This window comes from Staurois parvus, unplaced genomic scaffold, assembly GCF_062004578.1.
Source record: "Staurois parvus isolate SC_StPar_1 unplaced genomic scaffold, SC_StPar_1.0 ptg000175l, whole genome shotgun sequence".
NCBI classification, from domain to species: Eukaryota; Metazoa; Chordata; class Amphibia; order Anura; family Ranidae; genus Staurois; species Staurois parvus.
This window is the reverse complement of record NW_028317971.1, coordinates 7,479,467-7,503,724: the sequence shown is the minus strand read 5'-3', so window position 1 is coordinate 7,503,724 and position 24,258 is coordinate 7,479,467. Positions and strand designations below refer to the sequence as shown.

Sequence of the window (24,258 nt, the reverse complement as noted above, 5' to 3'; positions counted from 1 at the left end):
GGTTGTACACAGGCAAGGCCTTGTGCCACACTAAACCCCCCCCCCCCCCCCCTTTGGCAACAGTACTATCCACCAAATGCAACTTACTCAAATGAATAGGGTTGCATTGCAACTATGTGTCTAATGCTAGACTTATGGTTGTGGTGTGGTGACCCCATTTGGCTGTCAAATTCCAAAACAGATATTCAGGAGGCAGCAAAATCTAATATTCTGATCAATCACAATATGATCGTGTTCATAAACAAAGTGACTCAGTGCTTCCGATTGATGTAAATAGAGCAATAATTTTCCATTCTTTTTGATTGACTCCATTTGATCAAATCCAATCATTATGAAGTCTAAATCGATCAGAGGGGAAATTATGGCTATTCCGTTTTTTCCAAGTTTGATTATTGATTAGATAGAAAATTTAAAGTGTGTATGGCTACCATCAGATTGACCATTAACTACAAGGGTTAGACAAAAAAAATGGAAACACTACACGATGTGCAGGTATGAAAGAGACGTGTTTTTCATCGAATGCGCAAGTGCTGTAGCATTCTTTTGCTTCTGCTGTGTGATGAGACACCTGGCTAACAAGTTGGAAGTCTCACTTTCGTCATTAACTACGTGCGCTGCTAGTAACACTGAATCATGTTAGAGCTTACTGAGCTTCAAAGCGGACAGATTGTTGAGGCTCACTTAGCTGGTGCCTCTGTGACTGAAGTTGCCAATTTATCTGTGGTGTCTCCAGGTACAGTATCAAAGGTTATGACAGCATATACAGTTTCTGGGAAAATGTCTGATAGGCATAAATGCGGTCGACATGGTCTACTGCCCAAAAGAGACAAAAGGACATAGGGCAGGATTGTGACCCAAAATAAAAAAACATGCTGCAAAAGTGACTGCAGAGCTCAATCTCAGTCTTCCAAAAGCTTGTTTCCACAAAAACTATGTGGAGAGAACTCCATAAGCAAAACATTCATGGGTGAGCTGCAATTGCCAAACCACTGGTGACCAATATTAATGCTCACAAGAGAAGAGAATGGTGCAATACCCATAAATTGTGGACTTTCGATCAATGGAAGACTGTAATATGGTCCAATGAATCAAGCTTCACACTACTCCCAACCAGCGGATGTTTTTATGCATGGCAAGCAATGCTCCAAGCTTACGAGCAGGACTGTAAAGCATGATGGAGGCACAATCATGGTTTGGGCAGCCATATCTTTGTATTCTGCAGGCCCCATCATCACCTTGAAAGGTAGAGTCACTATCAGCGACTGTGTACAAATTTTGGCCGACCATATACACCTCATGGTGCAGACATTGCAGGATTGTGATCCGGGATAAAAAAACAACTGCAAAAGTGACTGCAGAGCTCAATCTCAGTCTTCCAAAGCTTGTGTCCACAAAAACTATGTGGAGGGAACTCCATAAGCAAAATATTCATGGGTGAGCTGCAATTGCCAAACCACTTGTGACCAATATTAATGCTCAGAAGAGGAGAGAGTGGTGCAACACCCATAAATCGTGGACTGTCGATCAATGGAAGACTGTAATATGGTCTGATGAATCAAACTTCACACTGCTCCCAACCAAAGGATATGTTTATGCGTGGCAAACACCGTTCCAAACTTATGAGCAGGACTGTAAAGCATGGTGGTGGCACAATCAATTATGGTTTGGGCAGCCCTATCTTGGTATCTCCATCATCACATTGAAAGGTAAAGTTACTGCCAGCGACTAAGTACAAAATTTAGCCGACCATGTATACCTCACGATGCATAAAATGTTTTCCGAGACAATGCCATTTACCAAGCTGATAATGCTCTGATTCACACAGCTGGTGTTGTCAAAGCGTTGTATGACGAGCATGCAGACGTAGTGTCGCCCCTTTCCTGGGCGCTGCAGACACCAGACCTCAATCTCATAAAACCATTATGGTCAATTTTGGAGAACAAGGTTCAGGCGGCTCGTTTTCCACCTCTGGCATCTCTGCGAGAACTGGAAAGGTTTTTGCCAAGATTTTGCTTATATTTGCCAGGAGAATTCTGTCTGTCTTGGAGGCCAGACGTGACCCCATATTTGGAAAAGTTGTTCTTTCACCTGGTGTTTCCATAATTTTGGTAACCCCCGTGCATAGCGCAGGGGCCTGCTTGTTAACATGCTAATTGGATGGATTGCTTAGGTTTGTCCTCATAGTTTTCATAAAACTAAAGCAGATTGTACAGATTGCATTGTATATGAGCAGCTTTCAATAAACTAGAGCCAAACTCCAGAGCTGGGAGCTTAGTACTCCCCTGCCCCCCCTGTACACTACTTTTTGATAAAGTTTATTGAGTAATCAGGTGACAATACACCACCTCCTGTAACAACGCCAGCAGCCAATGAACTTGACTCGAGTGACGTAGAAGGAAGTGGCTCGGTGTCGTGCACAGAGCGAATAGATTGACAGCGGCACGCCCCTTAAGACGTTCTTGATTGGCTGCTTAGTGACGTGCGGGTGTAAGTTGGGAGTGGTGAACCGTGCGCGACGCCGTTTTGCTTCTGTTAACGCTTCCGGAGCCGCCATACGTCCAGTCAGTGAGCGCGTCCCCGGCTGTTCCTGCTTCTGACACCTAAGTTCCCCGCAGCCCGACAACATGAATGAGGAGTACGACGTCATCGTGCTCGGTACCGGCCTGACGGTGAGAACATGCCCGGACACCCGTCCGCCTTGTAGTCCTTCATTTCTCAGCAGAGTCGGGCCTAGGGACGGGGGACACTCCCTTCTCGGTCCCGTCCTGCTGGAGGAGCCTGTCCGGTGACGGTGCACTGGCTTTTCATGAGGTGACACGTGTATCCTGGACTGAGGCCGGCCTCCTCACACCGTCCACTCAGAGCTCCTCGTACAATGGCGGCCCAGGTGTGTCCTCGTCTGTAGGAGGCCGCAGGCGTGCACTGGCTACACGTCTTCTATCAGTGGCAGGGGGGATTATAGACCCTCATCAGAGGGGAGCCAGGCCTGGGACCTGCATAGCACCCCACCTTTATACCTGTGGGCAAGAGGGGACAACCTTTAATCTTTAGAATGCTTTCACACCGGTGGCCAGAGGGTGCTAAAATAACAGGTGGGTCATTGTGACCTCCTACCTGCAAGCAGATATGGCTTTGTGTAGAGCAATATGCATCGGTGCAGCTGCAATGCTTTGTGGTGATTTTAAAGCTGAATTCCATGACATACATTAAGTCCAACAAGGTGCATGCCACCTCCTGGACCGATCTCTAAGTCGTTCAGCTCTTTGGACATATTCCGAGGATGGGCAGATGACCCATCTAGCAGTTACTTCCTGGAATCCATCTGCACTTAGATCAGGCGTGCATGTAGGAAGGTGTGGTTACCTGGGGAAAAAAAATCCTGAAGACTCCTGGGATGTGTGACATCATTTTTCTAGGTCTGGAAACCAGGAAGTAACTGAAGAAATGTAAAAAAAAATAAAAGTTTAAAGGCAAGTTCACACTACATGTATCAGTTGCTTTTTTCTGCATCCAAAACTCACAGAAAGTAGGTTATATGGCTGTCAATGTCAGTTCACATCAGTGCTTGCAGTTCCAGAAATAAAAAAAAAAAAAGGGCTGCTTTTTTAATGCACTAAAACGCACTGGAATGCACCAAAAATGCATGTCCCTATTTAAATTGAAGAAAAAGGGGGGGGGGGGGTGGAAGGAATAAAAAACGCACCGGAACGTGCCCAAAACACATCAAACCATGCATGCTGAAATGCATTTGGACTGCGTTTCTATAGTGTGAACTGATCCTTAAACATGTAAATATGATGTACAGTACTTAACTATCAATGTTCTCAGCATAAAGTGGTTGTAAACCTCAGATGTGACATATAAACAAAGCCTATCCCTCTGTAGTATGTACTTGTCTTGGTTAACCACCTGCTGACTGCCCTATACCTGAACGATGGCTACAGCGCGGTCGTCCAGTTATGGGAAGGCATCGTGCGACAACCTCCCAGAACTGTGGCACACACCCGACGCTCTCTGTGATCGCTGTGTTCTTCGGACACAGTAGATCACATGTCACGGTAAAGGGCCAATCACAGTGGCTTTTTACCACCTGATCAGCTGTGTCCAATCACAACTGATAACAATGTAAACACGCTTGCCAGTTATCGGCAGTACACCGCATGAGGAAAGTACTGTTGATAACTGGCAAGTGTGAAAGGAGACCTCTACATTAATAATCAGGGTACTGATTATAAGTGCCCTGATTGTGCAGCCTCATCAGTGCCGCCTCATCGACGCACATCAGTGAAGAAGAAAAATTACCTGTTTGCAAAATTTTAGGGTTCATGAACGCTGCAGCTGATAAACTCACGTTTAGGAGCTGTTCAGCGTTTTTTTTCCAGCAGCCCCTGAACTCACCCTAATGTTTTCCTATGCGTCCATGTACACATTTTTGTTTACAGTCGTTTACAGGCATTTGAGTCTACAGTTTTTTTTGAACGCAGAAAACTTGTGTTCAGCAGTTGATTTTATCAGCGTTTCAAATGCTAAACACAGCAAATCACGTTTATAAGCGTTTGCAAATTATTTTTAACTCTTCCAGTTCCCGATGCTGCCCAGAGCCTTTTTTTCATCATGAAAAATGCATGCAAAGCATTTTCAAGGTACTCAAATGGACAAAACACTGAACACAGGATGTTCCCATCAAGCTTGTCACACCTTGCAATGACCAATTCACACCTCAGACCTCTCCCACCCTAGGAAACAAAAGATATGTTAATGACCATTCACACCTCAAATTCCTCCTGCAGGCCCCCTGCCAGGGGGCCTTAATGACTCACTCCAGCAGACACCTTTCCAACCCTTGGAAACAAAAGAAATGTTAATGAGCAACTCACACCTAAGCTAATCTCAACACATACTGCTGTCTCTGCTTTTACTCTCTGTATTTCTCTGAAACACTCTGAAATAGTTAATAATTTTCCACTTTTCAGTGTATTCGGGGCATTTGGGAGGTTCTCCCGTTCTTATCTTTAAACGCTTCTAAACGCAAATGCTTCTAAATTTGTTTTTGGCCAAAGCTCATCATAGGTACAAATGGGCCGTGATTGGCCCTGTCTGTATCATGTGACCGCCGTGTCCAATCGCCGTTAACACAATTGTATACAATGGATGGCATGAAAGAGCCATCCATTGTATACATTTGTCATGTGACCTGCTGTAATTGGTCAGAACGATCACATAACACTGGCAATGGGCCAATGTAGAGATCTATCACCGGCTGTGTCCTGTGGACACAGCCGATGACAGAGCAGTGCTTTCTGACAGATCCTCCTATGACTTCCTCTCAGGTAGGGGAGTGTCACGCCCGGCCATCAATCTGGGAAGGTGTTAAAGGAAAATATCTTTTTGTTGTTTTTAGAGTAAGGAAGAAAATTTATAATTTTGTGTTTTGCTCCAGTAGTGTCCCATTTAGGGGGATTTCCCCCCACTTTCTGTCATATAGCCAAAACAAAAAGTGAAGTGAGAGGAAATCCTACTAAAACGAGCAAAATACCTCTAGGAAAATTTCCCCTCTTTCTGTTTGGCAACGAACCCTTAATTTGGGGGGGGGGGGTTCACTTTCAGTGATTTACTATAAACGCAGGGCTTGACAAATTTCAGGTGCTACGGGGATTGGAAATTGCATCCCGATGCCTGGGCTACACTGCAACAGTGTTCTGGAATCGGGCCCCTCATGTGGACCGTGGGTTCAGTGGTCGGTCTCTCTGGTAATTGAGGCCATGGCTTTGTGGTCTGCTGAAGCGGGATACAGCACTCATTTGTGGAAATCGGCACCCTTCCCTGGTGGGTGGGGCTGTGATGGGCGTGCCTGCTATTTTGACTGAGCGCATTTCATTGCTTTCTCTCACTGTCCGCCTACGTCTGTCATCTCCTTCCCAGTTTGACAGCTGGATGCTACGATTGCAGTTGCGGGCACCAGATTCCACTGATGAGTTGACAGGCAGTATGTGACTGCTGGCTATGACTTCAGTTCCTTTTATCCACCCCCCTCCCACGAAGAGGGAAACACAGGTTTGATTTGGGTAACAGAACAGATCCAACCTGCTTGTCAGTGCAGCCCCATCAGTGCCACCTTTCAGTTCCTACTAATCAGTTGCTATCAGTGCCTTACTATCAGTCAGCCTGTTAGTGCCCATCAGGGCTGCCTATCAGTGCAGCCTCATCAGAGCACATCAGTGAAGGAGAAAAATTACTTAAAATAATAACAAGTGTACGAGCGCTAGGTAGTGCAGGGAAAAAGCAGCTGACATAAAGGCAAAACCCTCTTAACCTTCATATAAACCAATCATAAATATGCAGCGCTATATGTTAAATACCACAAATAAGAACAATTGATATAATAGCGCTGTGTAGCGCTGAGGTAAAATCAAGTGCGATGACCGTCTACAGACGTTATATAGTGCAGGTGGTGAACTCCAATATTAGAGTGTTACAAATAAGCATGTAAGTCCCCAAATCCATATATAGGTGCAAATCGTGACTCTGGTGATGTGTAAATAGGTGTAGATTTCACTAACCAGATAACGCAAACGTGCGCATTTGAGTATTTACCTCTGGGTACAGAAGGATGAATATCCACAGCTCAACTGGCCAACCAGTAGAAAGTCAAGTTGTTGTAGGATCATCAGCCTCCAGGGATCAGGAATCACTCAGCCATCCACCAAGGGGATCACACTCCATGTACCAGGTATCATAAATAGCCCCCAGGGGGACCTCTCTCAATGGTGGGTATAAAGCAGCAGCAGAATCCACCTTAAGGGGGGGTGGGCTCGCAATCAAACGAGCCCAAACAGAAATTTTCTTGATATTGTAGTATTCAAAAATTGCCATAATAAGCAGATCCAGAAAAGCATGGAGCACTCACAGTATAGAAAAGAGCATCAAAGATGGCCGCCGGCCTGAACACGTGGCCCGAGCGGCGTGATGTCACACCCTGGCTCCTCTCTAACGCATTTTGTGCACTTTTGTATATAACATGCTAGGGCACGAAACATGTTAGGGAGGGTATGTGATTTCTGTGCAGCCCCTTTGCCTGTGTACCCACTGCAGCCCTAGATCCTATGGATTGCCCATTGCCACCTTTAATATGCATGCGTCAGTGGAAGTGAAGAGAAAGCTGTCACTTTTCATTTTTGTCCCTTTCTAGGCAGCCCACATGACTGTGCAGTAATATTTGTGGGGGTGTACACAGTACTGAGTGACCCCTCCCTCTCTCCTCCATGCAGACATGTTCCCAGCCTTTAGGGTGGCAGAATTATCAGGCACTGTAACCCCTTCCTTTAGCCAAATTCTCACCAAAGTGAGAGAAATGCCCTCTTTATCTGTCACAGGCACAAGGGTCCCTATTGGAAGATTTCCTCTCTATACTTGTCCTGGTTTCAACTCAAAATATAGCTTTTTCCTCATGTTCACTACCTATGATGGTGGTCAGCAGGACAAAGTATGAAAGAGATTATGTCTGCTTGTCTTGCACTAAGCATCTTCTAATTTAGCAACTGACTACAGTGCAACTAGGCTATTTACTGAGAGCAGAAATGGGAGCGTGGGGAGGAAGGAGGCAATGTACTAATTTAGACATGTCACTGGTTCACCTACAGTCCTAGTTATATGACGCACGTTTGATGTAGTGTTAAAGCTGATCACCAGGTTTAATTGAACTAAATGATTCATTTGAGCCAAGCTGGTCCAAACAAATAATTTACTGCACTAGGTTTCAGCAGCTATGTACACTGTATCATTTGTACATACAGTATGTGACTATTCCAGCAGTGATGTGAGAGCTTCTGTCCTGCTCCTGGAACAAAATTGAGCTGAGCACGGCTGAGCCATTCAAAGAAGGCATTCTACAAACTTCATTTTGTTTCAGGTTTAAGATGTGAAGTTCTCATCCCACTGCTGGAACAGAGTGCTGTGTATTGTATGTAGATGAAGCTACATACAGTGTATATAGTATTCCCAGCCACTGCAATGGTTAGTAAAGTTAAGTTGATGTGGGCCATCTTGGTCCAAACTAAACCTAAAGCGATAGTAAATCCAAAAGCAAACATTAGCAGCTTACCAATTCTTGATGAGTTGGCTGCATTAGTTTCCCTTTTTAGGCTTTCTTCTATTTTCATCTGGTGATTCAGCCAATAAAACTGCTGATTTTCAGAAGTTTAAGCTGTAGCAGAATGTACCAGGTTACGTGGATGAGACCATCCATTTACCACTGGCAGGGGTGATTATAAAGATCAGCTTTTATTTATGTAAAACCTGTATCCAAAAAGGTAAAATTTTAACTGTCTGATTGTAAAGTGTTAGCTGGAGTTGTTATATGTAATAAAATCTAATAAATGGAACACTTCCTCTACCTAAGCAATGTTGGTGCAGCGATTTCCCCTGCTGAGCTGTTGTGCTTTGACATGGGGACTGCCTTCCCGCCCCAGCATGTCTGTTCAACAGAATCCAGACATTAGACCTGCTTCTGTCAGACAGGCTGCTGTACACTCGGGCCAAATGGTGGCCAGTTTCTGTTGAACCAGCTGATGTTCGGCCCACGTGTGCCAGCCTTAATACAGGTGTGTGGCTTTTTTCACCTGGTGATCTGGCCTGCAAAAGAAAAGAAAACTGATGCAGCCAGCAAATCAAATGATTGGTAAGTTGCAATATAATACATTTTGGGTTTGGGGTTTATTACCGCTTTAAATAAAATATGGAGATGAGCTGTAAGCAGTACTGAAGTGAAAGGGTCTTTACTATGGGCAGATGGTTCAGTTCGTTGTGCATTTTATACCTGAGGGTCTTTACACTCTGCATGGAATACTTCCATTTTTTAAAATTTTTTTTTAATTTTCCCTACATTGTTATGTAAGCACTTTTTTGGTTTGAACTAGTTAATCTAAATATACAGCCTTTTTATTTTATTTTTTTTTTTTTAATGTTTGTTGTGTTATCAGAAATGTTGTCCCGTTATTTTCATATGGGAATTTGAAAGACCTTTAATGAATTAGATTGCCTAAAGAGAGCTCAAGACATAAGCTACTGCTTGCGCAATACAAAGGAAACAGTGTTCCTGCACAAAGGAGGCATTATATGTATGTTGTCCCTTTTGGAGCTCATGTAATAGTAAAGAATGGCAAAGTCATCTTAAAAATGATTTCCAGTGCCCACTTTAGCTGTTGGGAAGCTTGCTTAGCAATATTGTACGCAGTTTAGAATAGGATCCTTCTACACGGTTTATTGTTGAACTTGGTATTAGGCACAAAAAACTATTTCAACATCCTGTATTGGAACATCAAAATATAACCATATCTCAAGAGTTCTGTCTTTATAGTTTATTAACCCTTTGAGGACCGTAAGGTTTTGGAACGCCAAAAGAATCAATATTTTTGTTTTTAAAGTTCGTACACTTCAGTTGCTGTAACTAAGCCATTTCATGAAATAATTGGCAAAAAGCTAGATCCATTTGTTTGTTGATAAGAACTAATATTTTGACTCAAACCCAAAAAAAAAAAAAAAAAGTTTTAAGTTCTTAATCAGATGATACACGCAATTACAAACATGGGACAAATACGTCCCTTGGTCCTCAAAGGGTTAACCAGATAAACTAATAAAGCTGCACTTTAGTTTTAGTGTGGAGCTTTATTCTAGAATGATTGATGAGTCTTCTGGCAAAATGCGCAGTCTTTCAAGCGAAGGTCCATCCAAAAGGGGAAGTTCCACTCTAAGGACTGGTCCTGGGTTCCCCGTGAGGAATTGGCACTTTTTGGGGAGCAGGTACCCACTCCCACTTCTGCTCCAACTGCCTAGGCGATTGGAAGTGGAAATTGTCAATAGATCGCTGATGACGTGCAGGTCTCCTGCAGACCTGTCAGACTATCTGCTTGCCGTATGGGATGTATGAGCAAGCAGATATTCTGACAGGAAGCTTCAATTAACTACCACGGTGCTCCACAGTGCTGTGGTAGTTCATCGAAAACTACAAGCAGACAGTCGCTAAGGCTTCCAGGACTTGTAAGCACTCATTCACAGAACTCTGATTGTAGAACTCTGTGAATGAATGACGTGGCCGTGTGGGCGAAACCCTGCATGGCCACACTTTTTCAAATCTGCCAGATAGTACGGGGGAAACTATCAGATGGAACAAGGGGAGGATAGCGGGCACGGTTGCAGCTTTGGGAACATGTTACGTGTTCCACCCTAAAATAATATGTTCCCAAAGGTGAACTTATCCTTTAAGGATGCTTGCAATACAAATTTGCTGTACTACAATGGTGCAACATGGAAAACACAAGCCAGGTTGATTAAGCCTTGATATGGATAGCATGTTCTTCAGTGTGATTTGTTTATACATTACTAAGTAATCATTTTCTGAGATTTGTACCCAGCCCACCACCATCATATTCGGTATATCCCTGCAATTCATGCATTTCCCCATGTTTTGTCTCAAAATGTGGACGTGCTCCCAAAATGACAGTAAGGACTTACTGTGTATATATAGTGGCTGTAGAAGTTGACTGCTTTGAGAAAAAGAGACTGTTTGACACATTTACTATTAACCCTTAGTTTTAACCTAATAAGCCCTAGGAAATATCACCATAAGAAAGCCCTACTGTATTCTAGATCACCTCCCCCTAATGTGGCAGCGAAGAAATATCTGCTTGGTGCATGGAGTTTTAGTGCAGCAGAGGTAGTGTTGGCTCACTGGATTTCTGGCAGGACATACAGATATTTTTCAGTACTTGCAACATATTTTTAAAGAGGCAAATCCTAAATCAATATTTGCGTATTTTAGAGTTGTAAAGAATCGTGTTTTTTTTTTTTTTTTTTTTTTCCCTTTTATGCTTACATATTAAGCATATTATTTTTGTGTTGTGGCTTTTAGGCTTTCTCCCAGGACCTGTCTCTGTTAGTGTGCCTTTGCTGCATATTAAGTAAATAGAAGCTCTGCTTAGTTAAAAGGTACATTATACTGGTAAATAGAGTTGTACTTCTTTGGATTAGGTGTTACTTTCAGGGTGGGAACTGTGAAACAGGCTAATGTGTTGACATATCCCTAGCTGTGCTGTACTTTCTGTAAAGGAATACAGCTTTATGAATGCCTTATTTTTTCTGACCGCACCGCCTTTTACTAGATTCCCTTTCACATAAATGCTGCATTTGTAGTATTATGCTGCGATGTGATTGGTGTAGTCCTGGAATCTCCAATTTTAGTGTGTATTAAACAGTTGAAAGTCTCTTCCTGCTAATGCAAAGGTTGTTAGGCATCCTGTTTGTGTATAAGGGGAAATCCTTATGTTCAGTCAGGTTTATCTTCCTTTCTAAAATAATCTGTGACTTGCTCTAAATTGTTGGCGTACTTGTATTTTAATGCCTGCCATAATTATCTGCTTGTGTAATGAGGTGCTCTTTTTCCATGTTAATTGTAGTGTTGGGCTACATTTACAAGGCAGTAGATTTCTTGCCGGCAGTACTAAGCACTGCCTACACACTCTGTGCTACCAGCATGCCACCATTGCTTGCATGTAACCACTAATCTGAGTGGTTACATGCTAATAAAGCTTCCAACCAACCCTGGATGGAAACACTGCGCATCAAAGGTCAGCATTTCTGTGCAGTTCTGGCCACAGCCAATTGGCCTGTATGAGGCCATAGCACAGAGTGGCTGCGTCCAGAGGCAATGTTCAACCACCTCCTGAGTGCAACTAACTAGATGCTCTTGTGTTGCCATGTGATTGTAGCCTTAATTGTTGATATACACTGTTTCAGTTGCACTTTTTGCTGCTTGTGCTTTGGTTATACAGCTAGAGGTTGCTCTGCAAATAAAACCCAAAATGTGATACTGTTTTGCCTCAAAACAAAGTGTTTTTAACACTACTACAATTGCTTACTAATACACGGATTAGGCTTAATAAGTAGTAAAGCAGAACATTATTTATTGAATAAGTTCTGTTAGTATAATAACATAAGAATTGTCAGAATTGCAAATCATATTTAAATCATAGCAAGAATAACGCATCAATACATCACCGGATATTGTAGCATCACCCGTTGCCCAACGATTGGGGGACTCCAGCAATCAGCAAGGGGAAATCCGGGAAATCGCCACAAGGCACGTCTGCCGCATCTTCAGTGAGTCCCAAATTCCCCTAGAATCCCCCTTCTTTTATATACATAATTTGGAATGTCCTTATCTACTGCCATGCGCAGTATCTTCTGGTTATATAACATGTATGATTCTGTGTAGTAGTTAGTCAGCGCGTGATCGGCTCGTGCCGTCATGTGTAGTTGCATATTTTGATAGAATGCACATCTAGTGAATATCAGCCATATCTCTGGTTTTATCCTGTTTAATGTACACTTCCAACTTGTTGTTTTGAACTCCAGTTACCTATCTAATGGTTATAATCGTTAGCATTATGACAGTGAGTGTCAATCACTCCTCATCCATACATCCTATACACTCATGTCACATATGTATCACAGATACCTACTTACTTTAGCATACACTCATTCAAATGGAAAAAAAATGCTATCATCACTACTTTGTCATACACCTACCTTTTTTTCTTTTTCACTCGGTACAAAAAGTTTAAAACTTGCTCCCAGCATTTCCTGTCTAAGGGTGACAACACTGACTTTCGTTACTTTGCATGCAGCACTAGAGTTGTCACCCTAAAGCTTGATTCACATTTGTGTGGGTGGTGTCGCTGCGGGACCCACAACACAAATACCTGCAGCCGCACCACCCACACAGAGGAATGCGGGACCCGCGAGCAGGTGCCATTCTAATGGCACGCTGCCCACACTAGAAATCACAACCACCCTGGGAACCTCGGTTCCCGTGCGGGCTGCGATTTCCGAAGAAGTGCAGGGACTTCTACCCTGTGTGTCCCAGGGCACGGGAGGCCATTCAAATGAATGAATAGAACTGGTCACCTGCACTAAGCTATCACATCGGGAGGCTTGTCAGACTTTTTGGTATAGCAGTAATTTTAAATTTAAAAACTTTAAATACACCCCAAAAAATAACAGCCCACCACCTACACAAGCATGCACATAGGAATGCATGCGTTGGGTGTGCACACATAGACAAATGACAATTGAACCATATATATTGAGCATTGCAGCACATACCAGAGATCAATAATTCAAGGGACATCATTCATGACTAACTCTAAATTGATGAGCTGCAAGGGCTTTTAAATTGTCCCCTATGGACAATATATCATTGTACCATTTGTTTTTTGCTGTTTCACGGGCATGTACAGTTAAGTTTAGCATAGTAGGTGTCTGTTTACTTGACAGAACTTCATTTTGAATTTTATCCAATAAGTTAGGTATTCTATTCTGTTCACTAAAGCACCAGAGGGGCAGAGCAGGTGATGGTAAGTCAGCACTCTGCTCACTGAAGACTGAGAACTGAGTAATCGGCTATCTTTGATCACTCAGTTTTCCATCTTTGTGGTGGAAGGGAACAGATTCTGCATCCACCTAGGCGAGTATAAATAGGTTTTCTTGGTCATTCTTCCCCCAAGCCCCCCCCCCCCCCATTTTAATATTCTCAAAGAATAAGTTCAACTTTTGACCAAAAATAATGCACAGTTTTTTGCAGTTAGAAAATTTTAGTGTGTGTCTGAAAAAATTAAAGGAACACTTTGAAAACACATCAGATCTCCAATTAAAAAAATATAATGCTGGATATCCACAGTATACTGATATGGACTGGGTAATGTGTTAGGAACGTAAGGATGCCCCATCGTTTGATGGAGATGAAAATGTATCAACCTACAGAGGACTGAATTCAAAGACACCCCGTAAATCAAAGTGAAGAAAATTATGCAGCAGGCTAGTCCCTTTTTGCTGAAATTTCATTGCAGCAACTCAAAATGGTCCCCTTCGTGCTTGTATGCTCTGCATGCCTGACAATGTCGGGGCATGCTCCTAATGAGACAATGGATGGTGTCCTGAGGTATTTCCTCCCAGATCTGGACCAGGGCATCACTGAGCTCCTGGACAGTCTGATGTTCAACCTGGCAGCAATGGATGGACCGAAACATGTTCTATTGGATTTAGGTCAGACGAGCAAGGGGGTCATTTCAATTGTATCAATTCCTTCATCCTCCAGGAACTGCCTGCATACTCTCGCCACATGAGTCCAGGCATTGTTGTGCACCTGGAGGAACCCTGGACCCACTGTACCGGCATAGGGTCTGACAATGGGTCCAAGGATTTCCTCCCAATACCTAATGGCAGTTAGGGTGCCATTGTCTAGCCCAGTGGTGGGCAACCTTTTTTTTTCAACTGAGCCAAATCTCGCCAAAACCACGATTGAAATTTATTTTGAGAGCCACATTTTTAAAACTGAAAATACATAGGATGGTACACTGTTTTTAGTTTTAATAAGTTTTTATAGTAATTCATCCCCCATATAGTAATTCATCCCCCATATAGTAATTCATCCCTCATATAGTAGTAGTAAGTAAGTAGCAAGTAGTAAGCCAAGTCCCCCCTGTGTCAGTTCACTTACCTTTGCTCCGCGCGTTCCTCTCGCCGTGTTCCCGCGCCGTTCCGGTCTTCAGGGCGGACTGTGAGAGGAGCCTAGCTCCTCTCACGTTCGTCACGCTGCCCCGCCTACACACATCCTGACAGCCAATCACTGGCTATCAGGATGTGAGTGGCAGCGAGACTGGCCAATCATTGCATTTGAGCGCGCTGCCCTGGCTGTTTTTTTTTTTTGGATCACGCTGCAGAGTCCCTGCCGCCCGAGAGGAGGGAGGGGAGCGGGCACCCGGCACACAAGAGCCGCATTAAAGCGTGTAAAGAGCCGCATGTGGCTCGCGAGCCGCGGCTTGCCGACCACTGGTCTAGCCTGTAGAGGTCTGTGTGTCCCTCTATGGATATGCCTCCCCAGACCATTCTGACCCTCCACTAAAATGGTCATGCTGAACGATGTTACAGGCAACATAACATTCTCCATGGCTTCTCCAGACCTTTTCACGTCTGTCACATGTGCTCACTGTGAACCTGCTCTCATCTGTGAAAAGCACAGGGTGCCGGTGGCGGACCTGCCAATTCTGGTGTTCAATGGTAAATGCCAATCAAGCTCTATGGTGCCAGGCAGTGAGCACAGGGCCCACTAGAGGACGTCAGGCTCTCAGGCCACCCTCATGAAGTCTGTTTCTGATTGTTTGGTCAGAGACATTCACACCAGTGGCCTGCTGGAGGTCATTTTGTAGGGCTCTGGCAGTGCTCAGCCTGTTCCTCCTTGCATAAAGGAACAGATACCGGTCCTGCTGATGGGTTAAGGACCTTCTAGGGCCCTGTCCAGCTCTCCTAGAGTAACTGCCTGTCTCCTGGAACCTCCTCCATGCTCTTGAGACATGGCAAACCTGACAATGGCACGTTTGATGGGCCATCCTGGAGAAGTTGCACTGCCTGTGCAACCTCTGTAGGGTCCAGGTAAGGTATCGCCTCATGCTACCAGAATGACACTTTCACTAGTTTTGCATTTGGCTAGGGTCAAACAGAAAAGATGAGTAGGGAAAAAAAGTCAGTGGCTTCCACCTGCAAAACCATTCCTGTTTTGGGAGTCGTCTCATTGTTGCCCATGTAGTGCACCTGTTAATCAGTTTCAGCTGCTTTGGTGTTAATGAAATTAATAACAACCCCCTCTGCTACTTAATTGACCCGATCAATATCCCAGGAGTTTAATCGACTTGATGCTATACTCTGATTAAAAAGTGTTCCTTTTAATTATTTTTAGGTGTGTGTGTAATTTTTTTTTTTTTTTTTTTTTTTTATTTGACATCAGTTGACCTTCATAATCATTCAGGTCTTTAGTTTTGCATTTTGATCTTATAATTACTAGTTTTCGAAATGTTTATTAAATGGCAATTAAGCTATCTTGGTCAGACTATGAACCTAAACCACCTTGCTAGGCCATCTCTTTTTGGCATTAGTTTGGCCCTTTAATTAGAAGGTGATATTGTGTCTCCTGCTGACTTTTTACACCTACCTATTGGTGCTTACAAATCATAAACACTCCAACTAATCTGCTGTTTACTGATTCGCTTATCATCTAAAACGTCGGAGGTAAAATATTTCCATGCTTTATTTTGTACTGTTTGTACAGAATTTTGAGCTATGCTACGAACCTTTTTTTAATGCTTTACTCTGTTTTTAATCATTACCTGTGTCTTGTTCTCTGTAGGAATGCATCCTGTCAGGAATAATGTCTGTAAATGGCAAGAAGGTGTTACATATGGATCGCAATTCTTATTACGGGGGAGAGAGTGCTTCCATCACACCACTGGAAGATGTAAGACAACTTTTTTTTTCAACACAAAAAATGTGTTTAGCAAATTTATCAGTGCTCCACATAGTCAAAGGGACTCGTGTGACCTAGGATATTTGCCAACTTTAACATTACTTTGGTAGAGTGTTGGTTTATTTGTTAATATTGCACTGAAAAAAAATCATTAATGGCCAACTTTTTTTGTACCATTTTACACCTGTATTTTGAGGTGCAAATGAACGCTGTGAATGATTGATGTCCTGTCTGACACCATGGCGGACAAATTTGTAATTCTCAAACACCTGCACAGTAATCACAGCATTTGTAGTCCATTGACACTTCCTCCAGCTTAGTAACAGCCCATGTTGGCAGAGAGCTGGAGGAAAGTCTGCAGGAGCATGGCATTGCACCCATGATACACTGATCAAGGGTGCAATACTTTGCAAGCGCCTGGGAAAAATAAAAAAAAAAGTGCACACTTTATTTTTAGGCCATTTATCGTGTGTGTGTGTGTGTGTGTGTGTGTGTGTGTTTTTTTCCACATACACTTTTAATGACTAAAGTTATATAAAATAGTCTTTTTTTTTTTTTTTTTTTTCTTTTTTTTCCCATGTCCACAATATTAATTTTATTTTAACTGTTAGTTGTACAAAAGGTTTAACATCCCTGGAAGCCCTCCAGAGTCAATGGGACGGGGACGAGACTGGAATGTGGATCTGGTTCCTAAATTTCTTATGGCTGGGGGTAAGAAGCAGTTTATCTTCTTAGAAACCTTTTATGACTGATAGATTAGCTTAACAGTGGTAATTCTCCAGTTAGTTCAGCAGCAGTTCATATGCAGATGAATTGGTTCTGGGTAGATATCTATACAGACACCAAGAAATTGGATTGTGAAGCATATTTTTGTTTCACCAACCCTCTTGGCAGTCCATTTACAGCCAACTGAAATTTATACATGCTGAATTCTCTCACTGTAGTCACAGGAAACATTTATCCCCATGATAGCTTTATGCCTCTTGCTATTCAGTGATGTTAAGAGCAACTGCTGAAATTTCATTGTTAAAGGTGAAGTATGGCCAAAGCTTTTTGGCTGTACGTCTCATGTAAATCAAAGGAGTGAGGGTTATTCTGCACTCCTGTGACCCATTTTTAGCAAACATTGGGCTGCTCCCTGCTGAAGTTCAGCTGGTCCAGGCTCTGGATCAATCCTGAATTTACAGTCGAATCCACCCGGATACCTACAACTGCAGATGAAACAGCCTCTCTGTGAGCTGCTGAAAGCCTGAGCCATGCACTCCACCCCCTCCACAGGCAGGGGGTTTTCTTGGGCAGAGCCAGCTCTCTGATCGGTGAAGACTGGGAACCGAGCGATCAGCGATCTTTGCTCCGTTTTCAGCCTTAGAAGCAAAAGGGGATACGATGCAGCATCTAACTAATGCTGCACCCACCTAGGTGAATTTGGGTGTTTTTTTTTTTTTTTTTTTTTCTTTTTTTTTCAGAAACCCAAACTTTAAATTTTTGTAATCATTAGTGGTGTCACTGATTTTAGTTTTCAATCACAGCGACAAAGGAGCAGGATGGACATTTTTTTTCTGAAAAGTGAAAGCAAGTTTTGTTTGGGAAATTTTTTTTTTTTCACTCCAAAAAAAAAAAAAAAATGCTCGCTTTTAACATTTGATTTTGAAGTATTTTCAAAATGACTTGTCAAGTCATGCAATGTACTGATGTAAATTTTTGTACAAATGTTCATTCAAAAATTTTGCTAGTGTGTGTGTGGCCAGCTATAGTGTGCCATAATGCTGTTTTTCACCCAGATTTCTTCTTATGGGAGACACAGAGCACATTTTTTTGCTCCCACAGATGTTTTTGTTAAATGCTGAACTCAGTTCGGTTAAAACCTTGTGAAAGTGGGTTTTCTTACAGTCCAGTATCTGTCCCAAAACAAGGCTGGATTTCTGACACTAGAGCCTGGAAGTACACAACTTATGGAGTCAGAAGCATTCCTCTGCTGGAAGCACCTCCTATTACACAGAACATTTTCTTGTCTCACTGGTCCTGATCTGATTGCAATAACCTATTTAGTTAATGAAGGGGGAGTGGTGGAAATGCATTGCTAGCTATACAGGGAAAGAAAACTTTTTGCCTCTGTTGCTTATAAGCACATGCCTAATATGTTTTAATGGTAAATCTGGCCCTGGCCTTGCATGTGTTATTTCAGCAGTTAGACATGGACACTGCATCTTCTTTCTGGTTACAGGATCTCTTAACTTCAAATTACACAGTTTTTAAGATGCCTATTTACTGATATTTGAGTCTTCATACTAGAAAACCAAGGTTTGTAGATGATTATATGAAAAACCTATGATGTTTGAAGGTGTGTGGCTCGATTTTGATTTGGACCCATTTTACTAGTTTAGGTTTAGTTTTCATACCATATGATACTTTATTAGAGCTCATTTTAGCTTCCAGTTGTTTTAAAGTCCAACTTCAATCCTTGGAAGGCTTGGACTCTTACCTATTCCATTAATTTTTAAATGCTTTCCGAGTTCCTTTTTGTGGAGCTTTCTCTTACTTTCTCATCTGTTGACACCTTGCTTATTACAGATATGTACCTGATGGGGACACTGACAGCAACTCAACTTTTTAAAAACTTTTTATCCAAAACTTGGAACCACCTGTTGTCTAGAGTTGTGCCTTAGATATGTAACTTTTTATACTAATAATGCCCTAATAGCGTTTCAGTGTTTTTTGTTTGTTTTTTAGGTCAGTTGGTAAAAATGCTGCTATTTACGGAAGTTACACGCTATCTGGATTTCAAAGTAATTGAAGGCAGTTTTGTCTACAAGGGGGGAAAGATCTACAAGGTTCCTTCAACAGAAGCAGAGGCTCTGGCATCCAGTGAGTATCTTTTATTTCAGCTAAGAGTAAAGCAGGAATCTACACAGGAATTTTTTTTTTTTTATATATATATAATTTAACGAGCTTGTTGAACAAAACAAATCTGACAGATTTCCCTCATCCACACAAGCTATGTGGATGCAGGGATCTTTCCTGCTGCACTATTGTATCCGGACAGCGTGCACTCCCCCGCTAAATACACTGATCAGTTCTGCGGCCATTGGCTGCATGTTAGTTTTTTCATCACGACTGTTCTGACAGATGGCAGCAGTTAGACAGTGGTACAGACAGAGAGAAGTCTGGCTGGTTCCAGCGGATTTTTTATTTTTTTTTTAATTTATATTTATGTATACCAGCCTTAAGGCATTCTACCAGTCACTAAATTGTGTGTTCAAGATTAACTTTATTCTTTGGTAGTTCCTAGTTATAGTTATGTCAGTGTACTTGTTTGCTGTATGTCTTAACGGTTTTATAATGCTATTTAAGGTTTGATGGGCTTGTTTGAGAAGAGGAGATTTAAGAAGTTCCTTGGCTTTGTTGCAAATTATGATGAAAATGATCCGAAAACAATGGAAGGAGTCGATCCTAAAAAAACAACCATGCAAGAGGTTTACAAGAAGTTTGACTTGGGCCAGGATGTCGTTGACTTCACAGGCCATGCTCTGGCTCTGTACAGGACTGATGAGTGAGGTTTTTTTTTTTTTTCTTGTTCTGGCACGGCCTTATTTCAGTTAAATATTTTGTAGGCATATTTTCCTTGCTTAACCAAGATTTAAGCTTGTAGGCTGGAATGAGTGTTGCGTAAAAAAAAAATTATTTTACACCTTTTGAACTAATCAATGTTCTATCCCAGCTAGGTCTTTAACCATTAACCGCCCGGCCAATGACAGTTTGGCGGCTTCAGATGTGTATCTGCATTCCGGGTGCACGCCATTTGGCGTGCTCCCGCACATGCGCCGTTTGCGCTAGTGCAGAGCGGCGCAGCAGTGCGATCTGTCATCGGCCGCGCACCTCGGACACGGCCGATGACAGATCCGAGTACCGGCTCCCGTTGCTGGTACCATGTGACCTGCTGTGACCAATCACAGCAGGTCACATGACAGTTGTATACAATGGATGGCTTCATTCATGATGCCATCCATTGTATACTAGTGCCTAGCTGTGAATGGTCACAGCTAATCACATGCACATGTCATGTGATTAGCTGTGACCAAATCACAGCTAAGCACAAAAAAAAAAAAAAAGCTGAATGAATCGATTTCATTCAGGTAAATGCTAGCTTATAGCAAAGTAATTCTTTGCTATAAGCAAATTGTGTAAAAAAAAAAAAAAAAAAAAAAAAATACTGATCACTTCCCCAAAGTAGTACAATGTTACTATGGTAACATTGTACTATTTTGGTCATAGTTAAATATGAAAAAAAATCTTAAAAAAAATAAAAAAATGTAATAAAAATTAAATATAATAAAAAAAAATATATATATATATATTTTTTTTTCATACTGTCACCAGTCAGTGTCCCTGTTCACCGCCATGCCAGTTATATGATGACGCTGTACTGCACTGGTGACAGTATGTAAAAAAAAAAAAATAGTGAAAATAATTTTTTTCATTTTCCGAAAAATTATGACAAAAAATTACAACCTCAAAAAACTCGCCATGCCTCTTATGAAGTGCGTCGGACTGTCTACTCTGCAAAAAGGGGTCATTTGGGGATATCTGTACTATTCTGACATTCTTGGACCTCAAGAAATTAGATTGGCCGTCAGTACTTCAGGATTGATCAATTTTCAGATCTATACCATAGTTTGTGAACTCTATAACTTTCCTAAAAACTAAAAAATACATCCTAATTTGGGTTATTTTCACCAAAGACATGTAGTAGAATACATCTCGGCCTAAATTTATGAAGAACAATTATTTACTTGTAAACGTTTATAACAGAAACAAAGAAAAATGTGGTTGTTTTTTTCAAACTTTTTGGTCTTTTTTTTTGTTTATTTAGCAAAAAATAAAAACCCCAGTGGTGATTAAATACCACCAAAAGAAAGCTCTAGTTGTGTGAAGAAAATAATAAAATTTTAGTTTGGGTACAGTGTTGTATGACCGCGCAATTGTCATTCAAAGTGTGAGAGCGCTGAAACCTGAAATATGGCCTGGGCAGGAAGGTGTAAAATTGCCCGGTATTGAAACGGTTAAGTGGTAAACATATTTTATATCCACTAACAGTCTTTGTGCATATTTGCTGTGGTTCTCATTCTTCTTTACTTTCCCAGGGTAAAATGCAGATTCTAAAGGGAGAAGTATGGTCCTACTACTTCTATGATTCACAGGAGTGCACTTCTGTCACCCATTTTTCAGCTGATAGCGGGCTAAAGTGTGGAATCCACTCAGATACCTGGACTGGCAGCTGCCTCAGCCTCTCAGCAAGCCGCAAGAGAGCCTGACCTAGCCGCTTCTGCCCCCTCAACAGCCTGGTGCTCCAGTGAGCACTGGAGGGGCAGAGCAGACTGAAGACAGAGTACTGAGCGATCAGAGGTCTTTGATTGTTCATTTCTCTGTCTTGGAGGCTGTGGGAGATGGATGCAGCATTGGACCAATGCTGCATCCACCTAGGCAAGTATATAGGTTTGCTTCTTTTGAAACCTGCGCCACCATTCAGAACTCCTCTTTTGAAGCCACCAACCAAATTCAGACCTATGTTAGAAATATAAAGCTCGATCCAATTCTCCCTTTTGGATTAACTAACAAAAAACAAAGGGTGTTCAATATCTTACAGTTCATTTTATTTCTAAAGAAGTCACAGCTTGAGCAGAAAAGCCTGTCCCCTACCAGAGGCAGCTGCAGAGTACAGTCAATGTGGAAATGGCCTCCATGCCAAAACCACTACTGAATCAGACCTATAACGCTGTAATCAGCAGAGCTCATGCTCCTTGTTAATATAGGGCTCTGACTCAACGGGGCGTGTTCTCCAGAGAGAGCACATATACACAGGTTCAGAAGACAAAACCGGGAGGTAACATCAGAATTTGTCTCGGTACATGCCAGACTCTCTTCTCTTTACAATTCCAATAAGTTTGTTGTGACCTATAACCAATAAAGAGCTCAGTTGTCCTGAATTATTTTAATTGTGTTGACTGAGTGATGACTACTACTTTTTTTCCTGGATTCTCTCCTTTAACCTCTTCAGCTCCGTAAGATTTACCTCCTTCATGACCAGGAATTTTTTTTGCCATTCGGTAATGCGGCACCCGAGCAGGCACACTCCTGAACCTCTGTTCCGTGTGTACATTCACACACGGAGCCATGGCTCGCCCCTGCTCCTCTGTCTTCTGATTGGCTCACTGGCTGTAATTGACAGCAGTGGGAGCCAGTGGCTTCTGGTGCTGTCTCAGGCAATGAGGAGGCAGAAACCTGGGGACAGCTGAGGTTCTCGTGCACATTTCTAGATCGCAATGGGACTCAGGTAAGTATTGGGGGGCTGGGGGAACTGCTGCACATAGGTGTTTTTTTTTTTTTTTCCTTTCATGCATAGAATGCATGTAGGAAAAACCCTTAAGCCTTTGCAACCACTGGCAATTGCACGGTCATGCAATGCTGTATACAAATTAAATGTATATATTCAGTTTTAGGTGGTATTTGATTACTACTGGGGTTTTTATTTTTTTATCTAATAAATGAAAAAAGACTGAATTTTGAAAAGGAAAAAAAAAAATTCTGTGTTTTAAAACATATCCAATTAAAAAAAAAAATTCATTTCATAAATTTAGTCCAAAATGTATTCTGCTGCATGTCCACATAATATGGTGTTTGTTGAAAACTGATCAATCCTGATGTACTGACGGCAGATATCATTTCTTGAGGCCCTGGAAATGCAAGGATAGTACAAATATCCCCCCAAATTACCCCTTTTTGGAGAGTAGACTGAGGTATTTAAGAGGCACGGCAAGTTTATTTTTTTTTGGTTTTTTTTTTGCATACTGTCACCAGCACAGTACAGAATCATGATATCACTGGTGTGGTAGTGATCAGGGAAACTGGTGACATGTTAAAGAAGAATTTATTTTTTTATTAAAAAAAAAAAAAAATCTATATGTATATTTAATACTTTCATCAGAGTAGTTCACTGTTACATAATAAATTAAAATAGTGTAGTGCTAATAATACTAACCATTACGTGTTAAAATGCACAAACTCTATATACATCCCCTACATATATATATCCAAGGTGATGAATCCATACATAAATAGTAAAATAACGGTGTCATACGTGAATTCCCTCACGGGGAATATTTAGTGAAAAAAGTGACAAACACACTCCTATTTGCACATTGTGAAACAATATGTATACTGGTGCATAAAATTAGTGAACAAATAATCAATTCAAAAAAGTCCAAAATGATATAATAATAATAATACGATAATTTGTGGTGATCCTCACACTTCACTCTTCATGCAAGAATATTTAATGTGCCGTATACATGGTACACACGTGCTAATCCTTTACCAGCCAAAATACCCCCTCACCTCCTTCATTAGACCCCACAGGGTCAACACGCTTTGAGGATCAAGTGATCCTGTCAGAATGGGTCCCTCTCAGGCTTTCCCCTCACGTCTCCAGCCTCCAACAGACTAACAGCCAGCTCATCACAGAATCATGATAAGACACAAGCAGAGACCCTCCATAGTGCAACCGGTTTTTATTGCATCAAATTTAAAACGACAAGTATTACACTCACATTTGCCCACGAGTTTTCCAGCTTTTTACCACATGCTATGGGTGTACTGTGGGGGCTAATGAAGGAGGTGAGGGGGTATTTTGGCTGGTAAAGGATTGGCACGTGTGTACCACGTATACGACACATTATATATTCTTGCATGAAGAGTGAAGTGTGAGGATTACCACAAATTATCTTATTATTATTATTATTATTATTATATCATTTTGGACTTTTTTGATTTGATTATTCACTAATTTTGTGCACCAGTATACATATTGTTTCACAATGTGCAAATAGGAGTGTGTTTGTTTGTCACTTTTT

General features: G+C 41.8%; 1 protein-coding gene across 1 annotated transcript in view; it reads left to right on the top strand.

Annotated features, from left to right (window-relative positions):
• The first annotated feature begins 2,499 nt into the window (after positions 1-2,499).
• The window catches only part of GDI2 (GDP dissociation inhibitor 2), a 39,628-nt gene continuing 17,869 nt past the window's right edge, over positions 2,500-24,258 (top strand). The window contains exons 1-5 of the mRNA XM_089676895.1: positions 2,500-2,669; positions 16,235-16,342; positions 16,963-17,062; positions 19,082-19,216; positions 19,703-19,901. Coding sequence (XP_089533021.1) covers positions 2,625-2,669; positions 16,235-16,342; positions 16,963-17,062; positions 19,082-19,216; positions 19,703-19,901 — 587 coding nt within the window. The 5' untranslated portion in view covers positions 2,500-2,624. The remainder of the gene's footprint in view (positions 2,670-16,234; positions 16,343-16,962; positions 17,063-19,081; positions 19,217-19,702; positions 19,902-24,258) is intronic.